At 35.0% G+C, this 18,237-nt stretch overlaps 1 protein-coding gene across 3 annotated transcripts in view; it reads right to left on the bottom strand.

The window, feature by feature from the left end:
- Positions 1–7,226, bottom strand: part of LOC115410706 (putative pre-mRNA-splicing factor ATP-dependent RNA helicase DHX32) — a 29,906-nt gene extending 22,680 nt beyond the window's left edge. The window contains exons 1-2 of one of the 3 annotated variants that reach the window (XM_030122469.1): positions 6,989–7,226; positions 6,656–6,944 (exon numbers count right to left, since the gene is read on the bottom strand). In XM_030122469.1, coding sequence (XP_029978329.1) covers positions 6,656–6,919 — 264 coding nt within the window. In that variant the 5' untranslated portion in view covers positions 6,920–6,944; positions 6,989–7,226. Of the gene's footprint in view, positions 1–6,655; positions 6,963–6,988 lie in introns of those variants that run through there. The other 2 variants (XM_030122470.1, XM_030122468.1) reach the window with 2 other exon arrangements.
- Between the last annotated feature and the right edge of the window lie 11,011 nt (positions 7,227–18,237).

The raw sequence follows: 18,237 nt of genomic DNA, 5'->3' as shown, positions 1-18,237 counted from the left end.
TGATCAGCCTTGGCGGAGGTCTGCGCTCTCCGAGTGCTTCTAGTTTTTGCACTAAAACAAAAATGAAAACTTGGATATGTCATTATTTATAGGTTATTAAGTCATTATTTTACTGGTCCGGCCCGCTTGAGATCAAATTGGGCTAAAAATGGCCCCTGAACTAGAATGAGTTTGACAGCCCTGTTTTAGATCTTTGAGTTCAGCTCATGAAAAATGGGAGCAAAAACAAAAGTGTTGCATTTATATTTTTGTTCAGTGTACTTTCCAAAAGAGACTGATACTATGAAATCATGTTGTATGTCATTCCAGTTCTAATGGCATTTGGCGTGCTATATGTACGAATTTTCGTCCTTTCACGTGTTATTCAACGCCATGTGACTGAGTGTCAATTTATGCCAAGATCTCCGGTTCACATAACCCTAACCCTGAGTACGTGGTATTTGACGTGGTGTGAACATACACATGGAAAGCTTACAATTAGGGATGCTCCGATCTATGTTTTTTCAATTTCGATCCGATCCGATATATTAATTTGGTTATTTCCTGATACTTTCCCGATACCCGATACTTAAGTAGACTACATAGCAAACTAGAAAAGCACTCTGAGAGCGCAGACCTCCGCCAAGGCAGATTAGTGCCCCCCCCCCCGATCACCACCAAAATGTAATCATTTGTTCCTTGTGCCAGTATCAATATTTCCTGAAATTTTCATCCAAATCTGTCCATAACTTTTTGAAAGATCCGGATCAGTCTTTGCCATTTGATAGAACATCCCATTGTAAATCTCTGAGTCAAATTGCATGAGATTTGCACAATTCCCCCATATAGTGATTTCCACCATAAATATTAGTCCCATATTTATTTGACCTATATTTTAAGATTCCTTGACCATGAAAACATACCATTAGCAACTGGATTCATAATTATATCCTTATTAGTTCAGCAGTTATTCACGAAAATCACATTTCTCATAATGGCGGTTTTCTTCTGGATCTAGCTCCTTAAGTATTAAAGCTACATGAAATCCGGTGGCATACTCCCGATGCAGAACTGACTGAGCTACACGATGGCGCTTGTCAGAAATTTCTACCTTTAATATTAAAGGCACAGTAGGCCAAAAAGTAAGGGCACCCCCATTTTTTATATGAATTGAGATAAAATCCGCCTTCTGGATCAGATCCGGATCAGCCTTTGAAATGTGATAGAGGACCCCATTGTCAATTCCTGAGTTCAATTTCATGAGTTTTGGTCAATAATTAAGCGATATATTGGGAAACGAAAATTTTGGCCCCATTTACCACAATGTTAACGAAAATTTCAAAGTGATCCAGAATCCAGGATTTCCTCCAGATCACCCCCAAAAGTTAATCATTTCTTCCTTATCCCATTTCCAACAAACCCTGAAAATTTCATCAAAATCTGTCCATAACTTTTTGAGTTATGTTGCACACTAACGGACAGACAAACAAACAAACAAACAAACAAACCCTGGCAAAAACATAACCTCCTTGGCGGAGGTAAAAATGTAAGTATAAAAAAAAATGCATTACCTTTCAATTAAAGTGAATCGGGCTAACTTCAGAGGCCCATATGTCAGTAGTAAAACTCTTAGCTTTAACATCGTTTAACTGCGCCATTAGCTGCGATGACACTCTTTTGTATAGTGTTGGTAAAGCAGTGTCTGTTCGGTATTTTCTACCGGGGATCAAATACCTTGGCTAAAGGTGTTCTATCAGGCTACGAAAGCCAATGTTATCAACAACAGAGAGAGGTTGATCATCCAGTGCAATGAAATTTATCAATTTTATGGGTCAGTTTTGGCTACTTTCTTTTCTTTTTCTTTTTTTATTTTATTTCGAACATGCAAAGAAAACAAGACAAAACAAAGCAAATGAAGACATAAACAAAATAACATTTAAATGGACAGAATCTATCTTCAAGCACATACAAGTCTGAATTTTGCACGGTCGAAAAGGAGTAGGAAGAAGTAGAAACTTATTTAATCCTACCCCTCAGTGCTTTTACACCTTTATCATTAACTTTATACAACAATCAGCCTGTACTATTTCTCTAATTTTAGCATCGAACCACAACAATCCATAATGCAGTAACCGAATTATCCCCAACAGTATATTCGTGTCAGTACAGTCATACAAACAGACTCAACACATCAAACATTCTCTTCAATAATTCCAGCACATTTATCAGTACATCATACATAAACAAACAGGCCTCATTGTCATTATTTAATACTGTACCTCTCAAGAATCAATTCTTAATCTTTTTTTAAACTGAATTATATTTGATATTTGTTTTATCTCCACCCACAATTTGTTCCACAGTTTTACTCCACAAATGGTGATAGAGAAACTTTTCAATGTTTTTAATATTAATGAATCTTTAAATGTAATTTTCCCCATAAATCATAGCCTCCCTCTCTTTCACAAAACATTTCTTGAATATTGCCCGCTAGTAAATTGTTCTTTGCTTTATATATTATTTGAATAGTTTTGAATTCCACAAGGTCAATGAGTTTTAAAGTTTTAGTAAAAATAGTGGGTTTGTGTGTTCCCGCAAAACCAACATTGTGAACGATTCTTATTGCTCTTTTTTGCAATATAAAAATTCTATGTGATGAACTTGTATATGTACAGGGTGACACAAAGAAACAGGAATTTTTGAAGTGCGTATTGGCAGACATGAGCAAGTGGCAGCACTGCGAGACAGTGACCTTGAGCAAGTAAACCCACCCCCATTTTAGTAAACATGGATCAGTGGAACGGGCAACAGCGTGCGTTAGCCATAAAAAATGTTTTATAAAAACGGTGATAGTTTGACAGCTGCGCAGAGGGAGTTCTGACGTTTTTACAACTCAGGACGTCATGGTGCTGTTCCATCAAAACACGTGTTAAAATGTTGGATTAATAACTTTGAAAAGACTGGATCTGCCCTAAAGAAGAAACCAACAGGACGACCAAGAAGTGCTCGTTCTCCACAGAACATTGATGTTGTACACGAGTCTGTCTTACGGAGCCCATGGCGTTCAAAAATTCCCGTTTTAATTTTTAAAATATGAAAATTCCATCGTTTCTTAAATGGCATGTTTTAAGGTTTCAATTACTATGAATAAAATATTTTTCTTCCATCACTCTTGGTTTTATTGGATTGTTAAAAAGTTCCCGTTTTTTTGAGTCACCCTGTGTTTCCCCATACCTCCGAACAGTAACTTAAATAAGCTAAGATCAATGAATTATACAGAATCTGAAGTGATTTCTGATCTAATATCCCCTTTGCTCTGGCCAGGACTGAGATGCTTCTGGATAGTTTGTTTTGTAGATATTTTATGTGAGGTTTCCAGCAAATTTTATTGTCAATTATCACTCCAAGAAACTTGTTTCGATTCACCCTTTCTATGTCTACACCCCTGTGGCGATTTCTCATAGACTGCAAGGGAAACTCGGCTTCCCCTAAAATTACGAAAATTAAATGGTTAAATATGTTCGGTTGTGTTGACATTTTATTGACTACAAATGTGTTAGAACACGTTCATCTCACAGACGAGTTCGTTCAGAATCAGTTTTATCACAAACCAACAGACTCCATGTTGTTCACTTCTCCTCCATTCCCGTGTCTCTGTTTTCTCATTCCATCTCTGCTCAGTGCATTTGTCCGTAGACTCTCAGCGTCCATGCACTTCAATGGGACTGAGTGGAACTGTTTTTTTCATTGCCTCAAAACTGGACGGTAATTGGATAAATGCCACCATGTTGTCCCGCCCCCGGACGCCGGGCGTCTCTGGGGGTGAATGGAGCTGTGGGTGGAGCTTGGCCGGGCTGGACGCCAGAATCCCACGTGCTGATTGGAGGATCGGTCGAAAGGCTGAATCTCGTTTGATTGACAGCTATGTTCAGATCTCCTCCTTCACTGACACAGTTCAGTTTAATACCGTCACACATTCTGCTGTGAAATCAGAGAAACCACTACGAAATTACTCGTTCATTTCTTGCACTGTAAATAAAACACACTCATTGTACTTCCTTGTTTCAATTTAACATAATTTCACTGTTTTCTTGTTTCAGTTCCATAATTTAATCATTTCTTGTTCAAGTTTAATATCGTTTTGTAGATAGTTAAATCAATCAAACTGTCGGCTAGGTCGCAGTGAAAGGAGCATCTGTAGTTTAAAAAGGCTGAAGTCTGACACCCACAACACACTGGGCCAAAGCAATCTAAGCAGAGAGGACACTGGTCCAGTCCCTGGAAAAGACGCCCACTTAGTACGATAAGGGCACTGAGCATTTTCTTAAAAAGGAACGGAGGGCCGAATGTATGTTTAAATAACTTGACTTTTTTTTTTTGGTTTTCTTGATGTAAGCCGACAATGAGCTTCCCTTGTCTGAAAGACGAGCAGCCGCCACTGCTACACCCTCTATTTGTACCTTTATCTCATTACTTGTTTTACATTTGCCAAAAATCATGAATTTTCTTTTACACGGGTTTATTGACAACTTATTTTTGTCAAACCATAATTTTGTTTTATTTAGCTCAGAAGTGATTATGTCCAAAAGTTGCTGTAAATCCTCACCGGTTCCTAGAATATTTGTGTCATCAGCATATAATATAAATTTCATTTGTTCAGACACTTTACATATATCATTAATATACATTAGAAACCGTTTAGGTCCCAACACTGACCCCTGGGGGACACTTTTTGGCTGGATTATGGGGATTTGGGGCTTTTCTGGGACAATTATGGCTATATTTTGGAAGTCCGCAATTAGTTTGGGGTAAATTTTGGCTTCCCTCTGGTTTGATTTAGGCTTACCTATTTTGGGCCATACACAAGGCCGCCTTAATGCACGGGCTAACTGGGGCTGAAGCCCAGGGGCCTACTGACTTAAGGGGCCTATCATTTTACGGACTCAATAAGCATATGAACTAGCATCAATGTGTAATTTGTCAGTTTTCCTGTCAGTCTTTTTATACATACTGTACACACGTCTGAAGCTGCTTCTTGATCCCAGTCGGTAAGCCCAGCCCCGCCCCCATGTGTCAAGAGGTCACGTTCAATTACAAAATGTCGGGGAAGAAGAAACTTGAGAGCGGTGCCCACAAAAGAAAGTGGCACGAGAAAAGCATGATCGAGAGTCAGAATTGTTAAAGAGCATGCGGTTGAGTTTACGCCTATGTGCAGGTGCATGGGTTCTCAGCATTTATAGTTGGATCTGTTGCTGCTGTTAAATAAATGTTTTTCCCGACAGTTGATGGTTGTTGATCATTTTTTTTAAATCCTTTTTATCATGAAGTCAAACTTCCATCCATCGTGGTTACAATCTACTCGCTGTTGTAGATTACTAAGATATTACAGGGTGGGGAAGCAAAATTTACAATGAACATTTAGTTGTTTTTTCTCAGCAGGCACTATGTCAATTGTTTTGAAACCAAACATATATTGATGTCATAATCATACCTAACACTATTATCCATACCTTTTCAGAAACTTTGGCCCATATGAGTAATCAGGAAAGCAAACGTCAAAGAGTGTGTGATTTGCTGAATGCACTCGTCACACCAAAGGAGATTTCAAAAATAGTTGGAGTGTCCATAAAGACTGTTTATAATGGAAAGAAGAGAATGACTATGAGCAAAACTATTACCAGAAAGTCTGGAAGATACTATTAAAGAAGAATGGGAGAAGTTGTCACCCGAATATTTGAGGAACACTTGCGCAAGTTTCAGGAAGCGTGTGAAGGCAGTTATTGAGAAAGAAGGAGGACACATAGAATAAAAACATTTTCTATTATGGACATTTTCTTGTGGCAAATAAATTCTCATGACTTTCAATAAACTAACTGGTCATATACTGTCTTTCAATCCCTGCCTGAAAATATTGTAAATTTTGCTTCCCCACCCTGTATACATGGGTTGGACAAAATAATGGAAACACCTTCACCTCAAGATGATAATGCCCCAATCCATACAGCTAGAATTGTTAAAGAATGGCATGAGGAACATTCTAATGAAGTTGAACATCTCGTATGGCCGGCACAGTCCCCAGACCTCAACATTATTGAGCATTTATGGTCAGTTTTAGAGATTCAAGTAAGACGTCGATTTCCACCGCCATCGTCTCTAAAAGAGTTGGAGGGTATTCTAACTGAAGAATGGCTTAAAATTCCTTTGGAAACAATTCACAAGTTGTATGAATCAATACCTCGGAGAACTGAGGCTGTAATTGCCGCAAAAGGCGGACCTACACCATATTAAATTATATTTTGTTGATTTTTTAAGGTGTTTCCATTATTTTGTCCAACCCCTGTATTTCATAATGAGGCTCAATAATTTTGAAGGATGGGACGGGGGGGGGGGGGCCTACAACACCTCCCTCAGCCCCGGGGCCTACCATTAGGTTAAGGTGGCCCTGGCCATACATCCGCCCAGAACTTTGCCAAAATGGCATGCCAGTTTTGGGCCAGATTTAAACCATAATGATTTTGCTATCTGGGTTTGAACATCATTCCTTACATTAATAGCATTACCACTTGCAATGTATGTGGAAATGACCAAAAATAGTCACTTGCCCAGTAAAGGGTTAAGCAGGACAAAACAGTTGAGAGTCTAAACCACCACCAGCAGGCCTCCTCCATGGTCCTACCTGTGTGCTCCTCCCAGTCTTGGCTGTTCCAGACACCAGGACCAGCTGGTTGTGGACCAGAGCTTCTTCAAACTCCCCCCTCACCTTCCACACGGACAGACCCTTCCTCTGTTTCAGAAGTTTGTAGTAACGCGAGGAAAAAGGCAAACCGTCGAACTGATTCAACTCCAGATCCTGTCCAAAGCCCAGTGAGTCTTCATCTGGATGCTCTTCACCTTCAGGGTTCACCTCCTGGGGTTCCTCTGGACTGGTTCCCTCAGACATGGTTCATGGAGGAGACGAAGACGCACAGGAAAACACGCTTGACGCACAGGAAAACACGCTTTACGCACAGGAAAACACGCTTTACGCACAGACTTTCGGCTCCATTTAAGCCAAAATGAACATCTGAACCTGCTGGATGTGGACGGAACACACCTGCTTCTAGTCCAACTGATGCTAGATTCGGACTTGGTGCTGGTGTAGGTCTAGGTCTGGGTCTGGGTCGGCCGGGGCGCGGTGCGCACCGGTGCGTAAATTCCGCCCAGCGTGGCGTCACACGTGTTCGGGTCCAGGGCTTTGGCATCCATCAGTGAGCTGTGTCAGGAAGGCTCATAATCGCCTGTTTATTCACATGATCACGTGTTCAGTCATGAGGATCTGTGTGTGATCCAGTGGTGATCAGGAACAGTCCTCCAAAACTAAAATCCAACACTTTTATCACTGTATTTTCAAGTGTATCTCTGCAAAGTTTTCAGAAATATTAAAAAGTGTTCGCAGTATTCGACTTTATTGTGCAGTTTTAACCCTTCAGTGGCCACAAGAGGGCAGTATTTGACCACAGAAAGGATGTCCTGGAATACATAGAATGACAGGTTTATCATAACACTGGTCAACAACAAATTTATTGTTGACGTTTTTTGAGCTGATTTCGGATAATTTTGGTGTGCTGAATCTAAAAATCACATTAATTTTGCTCAGTCAGGTCAACTTTCTGAACTATGCTACATATTGGCTTTTGAACATTTTTGCTTACATTTATGGGCATTTTCACATCATATACAAAATTCTTTCCTATTTCTTGCAATAAACGAGTTCTGAAGATTTTACTTTTGCCAATTTATGATTCATGTTTTTTTTAATATTAAAGGTAATGAAATGGCTTCAACTAGAAGATGTTGCAAAAATAAGCCTGACGTATTCTGCTACATCTGCAGTGAATACACCATTGTACCTAACAGGAATCAAGTCACAAGTTTCATAAAATGTGCTTACCAATCTTATTTTTGGTATTAATTATTATATTTTGTGAGAAGATCAAATTTTTCCAAATCAAATTAGCAAAAAAACCTGACCTGATTAAGAAAAACAGATGTCATTTTTGGATTTAGCGGTGCAAAATGGTCCTAATTCAGTTGAAAAAACCTAGACAACTTGCAAAAAACATTTTTTTTTTTTTGTAACCCAGTGTTATTAATATTGATGTTTTTATCTCAAAACATCATGAACAGGACATCTTACAGCTGTAGACATGATGTGTCCCAATATTTTTGTCCATATAGGTTATAAACATCAATATTTCCTTAAGGTTTAAAGTGAGATGTGAAGAAAGTAGATGGTTAGTTGTGGTAGAAAATTAGTATTTACAATCAGAGGATGAAAAATATTTTAGAATTTTAGTTGTAGAACATTTAAAATCACAGTAATGGATAAAAAAAACAAAATCAATGTTGAGAGAAATTAAATAAAAACCATCTCTGAGGCATTTTGGAAGCAATGATATCAATTTAAACCAAACAAACCAATGTAATGATATCACTGGTCAACAACAAATTTATTGTTTAAATTTTTTTGAGCTGATTTAGGATAATTTTGGTGTGCTGAATCTAAAAATCACATTAATTTTGCTCAATCAGGTCAACTTTCTGAACTATGCTACATATTGGCTTTTGAACATTTTTGCTTACATTTATGGGCATTTTCACATCATATGATACAAAATTCTTTCATATTTCTTGCAATAAACGAGTTCTGAAGATTTTACTTTTGCCAATTTATGATTAATGTTTTTTTTAATATTAAAGGTGAATGAAATGGCTTCGACTAGAAGATGTTGCAAAAATAAGCCTGACGTATTCTGCTACATCTGTGGTGAATACACCATTGTACCTAACAGGAATCAAGTCACAAGTTTCATAAAGTGTGCTTACCAATCTTATTTTTGGTATTAATTATTATATTTTGTGAGAAGATAAAATTTTTCAAAATCAAATTAGCAAAAAAAACCCCTGACCTGACTGAGAAAAACAGATGTCATTTTTGGATTTAGTGGTGCAAAATTCAGTTGAAAAAACCTAGACAACTTGCAAAAAACATTTTTTTGTAACCCAGTGTAATTATTTCCATTTAAAAAAATATATATAACATGTTTCCCTACATGGTTAACCCTCCGGTATCCAGGTGCGCCTTTTAGGCACACTTTGCACTTCCTGTTAAAAAACTTCATATTATTTTCCACAATTTAAATAAGGTTAGAATTCAAAAGTTGTTCATTTTTGCATGATCTTTAAAATTCTGGCCACCAACTAAAATGTGCACATTGTAAACAAAAGAAAATTATAAGACTAGCATCTGTCTGCCAAGTGTGCCTAAAACGCACTATTTCTTCCATTAGAACCACTGTTTTTGATCTAAAAGCATTAAGACATAAATCCTGCTTTTACTGATATCTGGGCTTCATTTGAGAGGTGAGGGTCTAAATGAATTTATTAACGTTGTTAATGTTGGAGTTAATCATTGACATATGCCAGGCTGCAAAAATCAAATAATATGTAATCCAATTTTTATGTAGTATATTAAAAAAAAAAACAACAACAAACAAACATATTTTGTGTTTTTTGCATCAAAAAATGTAGGGACATCATGATCAAAAGAGATCATTTAAAGGATTAAAAAAATTCAAATGAAGGATTATTTGATATGTATGATTAGGGCTGACCTTGATTTACAAAAATAAAATCAAATTAGAGCAGAAAAATAAATCAATAAATAATATTTAATAGTTTGATTTATAGGTGTGCATTTTACGCACACTTGGTGACAGATGCTAGTATTTTTGTACATTTGACCTAGCGTCAAAAATAATAATGCAAATTAACCAATGTTGATGTTAATCATTGACATATGCCAGGATGAAAAAATCAAATAATATGTGATCCAATTTTTAGGTAGTACATTGAAAAAAAAATAAATATTTTTTTGTGTTTTTTGGATCCAAAAAAATGGTTTGTTTACATTACAAACACAGCATTTAAAGGGTTAAAAAATGTGACAATTATTGAGTATTTGGTATTTTTATTTATGGCTCAAGTTGATGAAATAGAAAAAAATGTAAAAGAATTAAAAGCAAACTGTATGAAATTTTTTGGACATTATTCCACAAGTGTGCTTGGTGCTTAGTAAGGGCCTTGGTGGACGGGATACCGGAGGGTTAATAATGGAATAAGTATTTATATCCTTTACTTTAGTAAAAGTACTGACACCACAAAAAGTAAATTGAAGTGTTTGACGTAAACTGGCCCCTGACAGTGTTTTACTGTTAAATATATGTATATATATATATATATATATATATATATATATATATATATATATATATATATATTTTTTTTTTTTTTTTTTTTTTTTTTTTTTTTGATTAATTTTTCAGCTCTTGATGTTTAATATTGACCTCATTTGACTTATTTTACTAAATAGAATTCAATGGAACCCTTTCATGCATGACATCCACATTTGTAGACACATACATGTGGTTGAAGCTCACTTTCCAAAGGGTTATAAATGCAATATTCTCCAAACCACATGGGGGCAGTCTCTATAAACCCAAAGCAATACAATGAAAAAAGGATCATCTTAGTTTTAGAATTTTTCTCTGGGATTTCATACAGTGAAATATCTTCTTAATGAAACCATATTTTTAAAAAAAATTCTTAATGCATTTCAACTTTATCCTAATTTTAAGTAATAAAATCAATCTAAAAAAATCTAGATACTTTTTTTTCATAAGTCATGCATGAAAGGGTTAAATAGAATTTAAGAGAATTATCCTAATCATTTCCAAAAAAGTAACTTTTTTTTTTTTTTTTTTAAACCCTTTCATACATACTGGTCACTACAGTGGACAGCTATTCAACAGCTGTTCTCTTGTATATTCATGGATTTTGTTGTCCTTTTTTTTTTTTTTTTTTTTTTTACACATATCTTTATTAAAGTTTTAAGACACTACATATCTTTTCTGACATGAATTGGTAACATTATGTAGATCTCTCCTGAGCATAAACCCCCAGAATCACAAGCCCTCCCCATAGTTTTCACACAATTTATCAGTAAATACATGTTTCTGTGCGTCGAAAATTAAACGTGTGGTGTCCAGCTGAGTGGATATTTTTGCAACTTCATGAAAAATAGGTTCATAAGAATTTTTTTTTTTCATTATTATTTTTTTTAATGTATTTTTTAATTTTTTAAAAATTATTTTAATTTAATTTTATCTTAATTTTATTTATCTTTCACAAGAAAATTTTGAATCGCATTGTTTTTTTTAATGCCTAAAGAGGAATAAAAACACTCAGGAAAAAATTTTGATTAAGGTTCTCATAATTCGTGCATGAAATGGTTAATATAACATCATACAATCTCTCCTTACTTCTTTAATGATGGAAGATGTATTCACATCTTTTACTTAAGTTAAAGTACTGATACCACACAAGAAATGGAAGTTTTTGCAGTTCTTTAAGTAAAAGTAAAACACCATTAACAGGAAAATATGTATGAAGTATGAAAAGTTAAAGTTAACTGACCCTGACACTGTTATATATGAGGTTTTTATATTAATTTTTCTGCTATAGATGTTTAAGGTTGACCTCATTTGAGCTATTTTTATAGAGCTGTTGTAGAATATTATGTAGTTTAACCCTTAAAAGACTTAAAACTATTTTTGCAGCAACTTCCATTTGAATTTATCTCTACATTGAACCGTTCCGAAGTGATTTATCACCATTTATTATAATCGTATCCTCTGCATTTTGCATTTTTCAGTGACAATCATGTATTTTCCTATATTTAATTCACTGATCATGTTCATAAAAGCTCAGAGTAAATTCAAAGGTTATTATATTAAAACAGAGAAAACGTAAGAAAAAACTTTAATTCATGAAAAAATGTAAGGCTGTATATCACTTGATTTTTATTTGATGATTTGTAATGTGGATTACATGTTTATTGTTTTTACTTTAGTTTATCATTTCAGTTATAATGTATTTTTTTAATTCTTTTTTTTTTTTGCGTATCGTTCATTTCGGGGGAGGTGTTCATATAAGCCTTCTTTTTTGGCTTCTAACCTCTCCTGCACAATTTTGTTACTTGTGTGAATGTTGTTGTTTTTTCCATTGCTGTTTTTATTTTGTGCAAATAAATAAATAAATAAATAAACAAATAAATAAATGTCTTTTCATCAAAATCCTCATAAACTGAACATAAAAACAAGTGTCTCCATCCACTGTCATTGATCCAACTCCAATAATTAAACACTTTATGTCTGTGAATAATGTTGGTGGCAGATGAACATTTGGGTCTTTACAAGTTCAGGACTGGAGCATCTACGTGGGTTTTACTGATGAATAATGTTGCAGAAGACAACAGTGTTTCCACCTTCACCTGTAAGTGGGTCATATCTGATAACTGTGGAAAGCTGAAACTCATTTACATGTATTGATAGGAACAGTGGTGCAGAGGTTATTAAACATTTTTGATCAGTAGATGAGGAGAATAAATATAAAGTAGCATAACATGAAAACACTCAAATAAGGGCGAGGTCAAGGGTGTCAAGGATGGACAAAAATGTAGTTTCAAATATTTTTAAATGAAAAATATCAAAAACTACTGTGTAAAGGATGGACAAAAAATTAACGTCTATTTTTTTTTTTTTTTTTTTGTTGCAAGAACTACAAAGTTCTGAAAAGTGAAGTTTCTATGACATTTTCATCCTAAAATGTATTCAGTGTATACCTTAAACCCTCTATTTTACAACCTAATAATTGGTTATAGAGGAAAAAAATATGTGATCAAACCTAAATAGTAAGAGTTTTGACAAATGGCAGCGTTACAGATGGACAAGAAAAGTAAATATCAAATTAAACAGTTTTATTTCAATTATCAATATTATATAGATTTTATGTATTTATTTATTTATTTTACAATATTTACGACATACAAATAATATTAACATTATATTCAAACGTATTTTGCATAGATATATGCATTTATTAATTTTAAACACTGTGTTTAGAATATGACATAAATAATAGAATAGTCAAATATCAATGTATTTGGAATAAATTTAATCAATTTTTGAGTTTTGTAAAATGAACCCAGAATGATGGCAGAAAACTTTGATATGAAATGAGTGATATGAAACTAAAACAACAAAATCCATGAATATACAAGAGAACAGCTGTAGAATAACTGTCCACTGGAGTGACCACTGTGCGTGAAAGGGTTAAGTCCAGTTTTTGATTAAATATATGTATTTAACAGTGATTCAGTCAAATGTGTGGTGTAAAAAGAACGACACAGACAATAATAACCAGAATATTCTTCAGTGATTGAAAAACAGTTTTTACTAATACTGCTGAGTGATCAAAATACCATGACCAGACATCCAGACATTGACACTTGTGTTTTTTTCTTTCTTTCTTTCTTTCTTTTTTTTTTTTTTTACATTTGACGTATCAAACAATCATCATAAAAAAAGCATTCATCATGAAAATGTGTTCACCTGTAACACAACATACAAGAATCATGGACGTTAACGGTGGGTTCAGTCAGACGACCGGACTATAATACGGTTGAGTACATGAACATGTAATATTGAAAAAGCCATGAGAGTAAAACGAGTGCGTTATTAAAAGGATATCAAAAGGAACAACAGTCCAAAACTCAGTCGGCGACAGTTCGTAGCCGACGTACCGATGAAAAAGCTGAGTGTTAAAGGAAATGCTGCTTATTAGTGCTAAAGATATTCCGCAGTGCTACAAGTAAATTAACATTTTAGCAAAAAGTAACATATCTGGTACGATATTAACAGGTTCTAGGTCGGTATTTGGAGAAAAACCAAAGCAAAAAGGTAAGAAAAAGAAAAATAAAGTCATAAATCTGCTGTTTTTTTGTGGCTAAGGCTACGTTCAGACAGCAGGTCTTAATGCACAATTCAGATTTTTTGGTTGAAATACGATTTTTTTTGTGCGTTCGTTCATATTACACATTAAATGCGACTTCTATCAGTTTTGAGTATGAACTGAATGCGACCCTGAAGTGACCCACATGCACAAAAGAGATCCTGACGTAATATGTGACCATGTGTTTACGGAAGGAAATATGTTTTTCCCACCGCTTCTCCTCCTGGGACGCAGAATTGTGACGTTTGTTGTATTTCAATAGTGGCTTTTCCATTGGACATATGCGCAAAACTTCACCGATATTTACTAAATGTCAAAAAAAACTGAAATGGTTTTTCCATTAAATCACAAATGCGATGATTTGTTTATTTATTATCGCGAGATGACACGAGAAGTCCTTCTGTAAACATGGCGACGACTGTAAATATTTGTTGTTTTGAATCTAGAATGCTCGTTATCCTTCTATCCCGTACTAAATTAAAAAATGATTGAAAAATTATTAAAACTCTTCCTCTTCGCTTGTTGTAACATCCATCAACATCGATTTTTTTTATTCATGTGATTCTAGTTGCGCACAAAGATCGTCCCATTGCAGTTTTGCACAATTTAGCAGTTTTTCTATGGCCAAAAAAACCCCACCTCTTTCATCGAAAAACGAGAGTTTTGCGAAATTGTTTTTTTTTCCATTAGGCAAATTTTTACGCGTAACTTACCAAGATAATTTCCACTTGTTCCACTGGCAGATTTTTTTTGCTTAATTCAAGCAATAAATCTGTCAATCGAAAAAGTGAAAATTATCTTGGTAAGATTTCTTGAAATAAGATTTTCAAGATTTATTGTCTAAAAATCAGTTCTTATATCTCACTAAAAAGTTACTCTTTAGATGATTATGTCTTATTTTAAGTGTGATGAGATATTTGGACTAGAAATGAGACAAATACACTCGGTAAAATTTTGATTTTTGCAGTGCATATCCTCCTATCCATCCTACATTAAACAACTGTGATGATTGGAAACTGCATAATGCAACAGTTTTTTTCAGATACATTTTTAAAATCCTTATGTATTTATTTATTTTCTAATGGAATGTCTTTTGCAATGGACAGCATTTTTAAAGTATAACTGTCAAACTTCTGTCCCCTACAGAAGACAAAAATACATACAAGGGTAAAAAAAACCATCAGATTTATGCCACCTTTACCTGCAGTCTGAACGTAGTCTCAGTCTGTTTTGGAGGACTGGTGTCTCAGTCGAACCACTAAACAGAACTGGAATAGTGTTAAAGATACAGAAACGTGTCCTTGTCCAGTAAATCTGTCCTTTTCCTTCACAGAAAAATCCCACGTCAGTTCAGCTTCCTCTGTTTGACTCTGGAAGTCAGGCTCTGTCGGTTTGCATACGGACGCCTCGCCGTCAAAACCAAAACACTCTCAGCGTTTTTTTTTTTTTGCTTTATTTCTTTCTTTTTCGCCTGTAAGAATGTCTCTTGCGCTTTCATACTTTAATCCCAGGATTCCTCTGTGCATACAAGCAGAAGGAGGCGGGACCGTCTGCAAACACACATGACCTTTAGCGGGGAAATATTTAGGAGGATGCGCTCTCAGAGGGATTAACGCTTCCTTGATCTGGCTTCATTTCAGATCGATGCTCGGTTCATACCTCACTACCCCGATTCTCCGCTCAGCTCCTCGGGTCTCGTTAATGAAAAAGAAACGGCAAATCAGTGACATTTTTAACACATCGCACTCTGACTTATTACCTCCTTCAGTGTAAATCAGGCTCTCAAACTCATGTTCTTTCAGGGGCCACGTTCAGCCCGATTTGACCTCCAGTGGGCCGGACCAGTAAAATCATAACAAAATGACCTAGAAATAATGACAACTCAGAATTTTTACCTCCTCCAGGAGGTACTGCAATCACTTTGCTTTGTGTGTTTGTTTGTCTGTGTGTTTGTTTGTTTGTTTGTTTGTTAGCAAGCTGGGGTGAGAATGCTCAGGAAACTGGACTCTATTTTGAAGAACGCATCTCACCCACTTCACCATCTTGAGGTGTTCAGAGAGAGCACCTTCAGCCACAGACTGATCCCTCCTCGGTCCAGGACTGAACGCAGTAGGAGGTCCTTCCCGCCGGCTCCCATTAGACTTTACAATACCGCTGTGTGAGAAATGATTGTATTCTGTGCAATACAAAACTATAGGTGTTTTGTTGTATTGTATTATTTACATTTACTTTACTGTACATATTATCCAGGGTGGGGAAGCAAAATTGACAATATTTTGAGGCAGGGATTGAAAGACAGTGTATGACCAACTAGTTTATTGAAAGTCATGAGAATTTATTTGCCACAAGAAAATGTACATAATAGAAAATGTTTTTATTCTATGTGTCCTCCTTCTTTCTCAATAACTGCCTTCACACGCTTCCTGAAACTTGCGCAAGTGTTCCTCAAATATTCAGGTGACAACTTCTCCCATTCTTCTTTAATAGTATCTTCCAGACTTTCTGGTAATAGTTTTGCTCATAGTCATTCTCTTCTTTCCATTATAAACAGTCTTTATGGACACTCCAACTATTTTTGAAATCTCCTTTGGTGTGACGAGTGCATTCAGGAAATCACACACTCTTTGACGTTTGCTTTCCTGATTACTCATATGGGCAAAAGTTTCTGAAAAGGTATGGATAATAGTGTTAGGTATGATTATGACATCAATATATGTTTGGGTTCAAAACAACTGACGTAGTGCCTGCTGAGAAAAAACAACTAAATGTTCATTGTAAATTTTGCTTCCCCACCCTGTATATATAATTTACATTTACTTTACTGTACATATATATATATATGTGTGTGTGTGTGTGTGTGTGTGTGTGTGTGTGTGTGTATATATATATATATGTATATATATATATATATGTGTGTGTGTGTGTGTGTGTGTATATATATATATATATGTGTATATATATATATATATATATATATATATATATATATATATATATATATATATATATATATATATATATATATATATATATCTTTTATTCTGTTTTTAAACACTTCTTTGTGCCATTCTTGTCTTTTGTGATGGGTCAGTGTGTTTGTTTGCTTGTACTGTTTGTACTGCTGCTGTTGTAACAAACAATTTCCTGCAAAGGATCAATAAAGTATCTATCTATCTATCTATCTATCTATCTATCTATCTATCTATCTATCTATCTATCTATCTATCTATCTATCTATCTATCTATCTATCTATCTATCTATCTATCTATCTATCTATCTATCTATCTATCTTTACAGGAAAACTATTCCAACCATCTTTACCAAATCTTCCCCACAGATAGGCCTAGGCCCTGGGACCAACCCATTAAATTTTGGCCCAAGTAGACCAAAGTTCAAGGTCACAGCAAGATCCCCAAATCTCAAATTTTCCTATCTCTTATCATTGAGCAATTTTCGAAAATTCCTAAAAAAATTCAAAACGACTGATTAGCCTCCAATTTGATCCACCTGTAGCTTAGAACAATATCTTGTATCTGGCACAGAATTATCCACATCCACTGTGGAATGTGGACTCTGTGGACATTTACATTTAACATTGAAAATGCCATTTACCACACATTTTTCATTATAACTCAACAAATATTGGTTGGAATTTGACATACACATGACTGGTACCAAGCTTCAGCTTTTTCTGCTGTATGGAACAACCTGGAAACTGTTTAATTTAAAAAGAAATAGTCGATCCACACATGCACACCGTTCGGGGTGCTTGGCGGAGGTTTGCGTTCTCTGAACACTTATTGTCTTTGTTTTAGTGAAAAAAAAAAAACATATTAAATTATGAAAATACTTACTTTTATAAACTATCCAAACAAAAAAGATGTGAATAACCTATTAACTTAAATTTCTTAAGAAAAATAAGTGCAATTTTAACAATATTCTGCCTCAACTTATCATTTCTACATGTGCATTATAAATCAGATCTACAAAGACACTAAACACTGAGGAACAGGCAGAAAATAGTTCAAATTGTGCTGAATTTTCTTTAGATATTTCAGGTTGTTCATATTTGTTCAGATTATTCACATTTTATTGTTACAGGATCGTTTCTAAATGTTAATATTTTCATAATTTAATGTTATTTTTTGCACTAAAACAAAGACAAAAATTTGAGGTTGTCATTATTAATAGGCATGATGTCATATTTTTTTCACATCAAACACAGAAGAAAATATGGAGTCAGTATTTTTTTGAAGGTTATTATGTTATTATTTTACTTGATTGGTCTGTATGTGGAACCTGAACTAAAATGAGTTCCACAGCCTTGACTGTGGAATTTTTGCACTTTGTAAATTCATCCCAGGGGC

This window comes from Sphaeramia orbicularis, chromosome 19 (assembly GCF_902148855.1).
Source record: "Sphaeramia orbicularis chromosome 19, fSphaOr1.1, whole genome shotgun sequence".
NCBI classification, from domain to species: domain Eukaryota; kingdom Metazoa; phylum Chordata; class Actinopteri; order Kurtiformes; family Apogonidae; genus Sphaeramia; species Sphaeramia orbicularis.
Note: the sequence above shows the minus strand (reverse complement) of the source record. Positions and strands in the feature narration are given on the sequence as shown.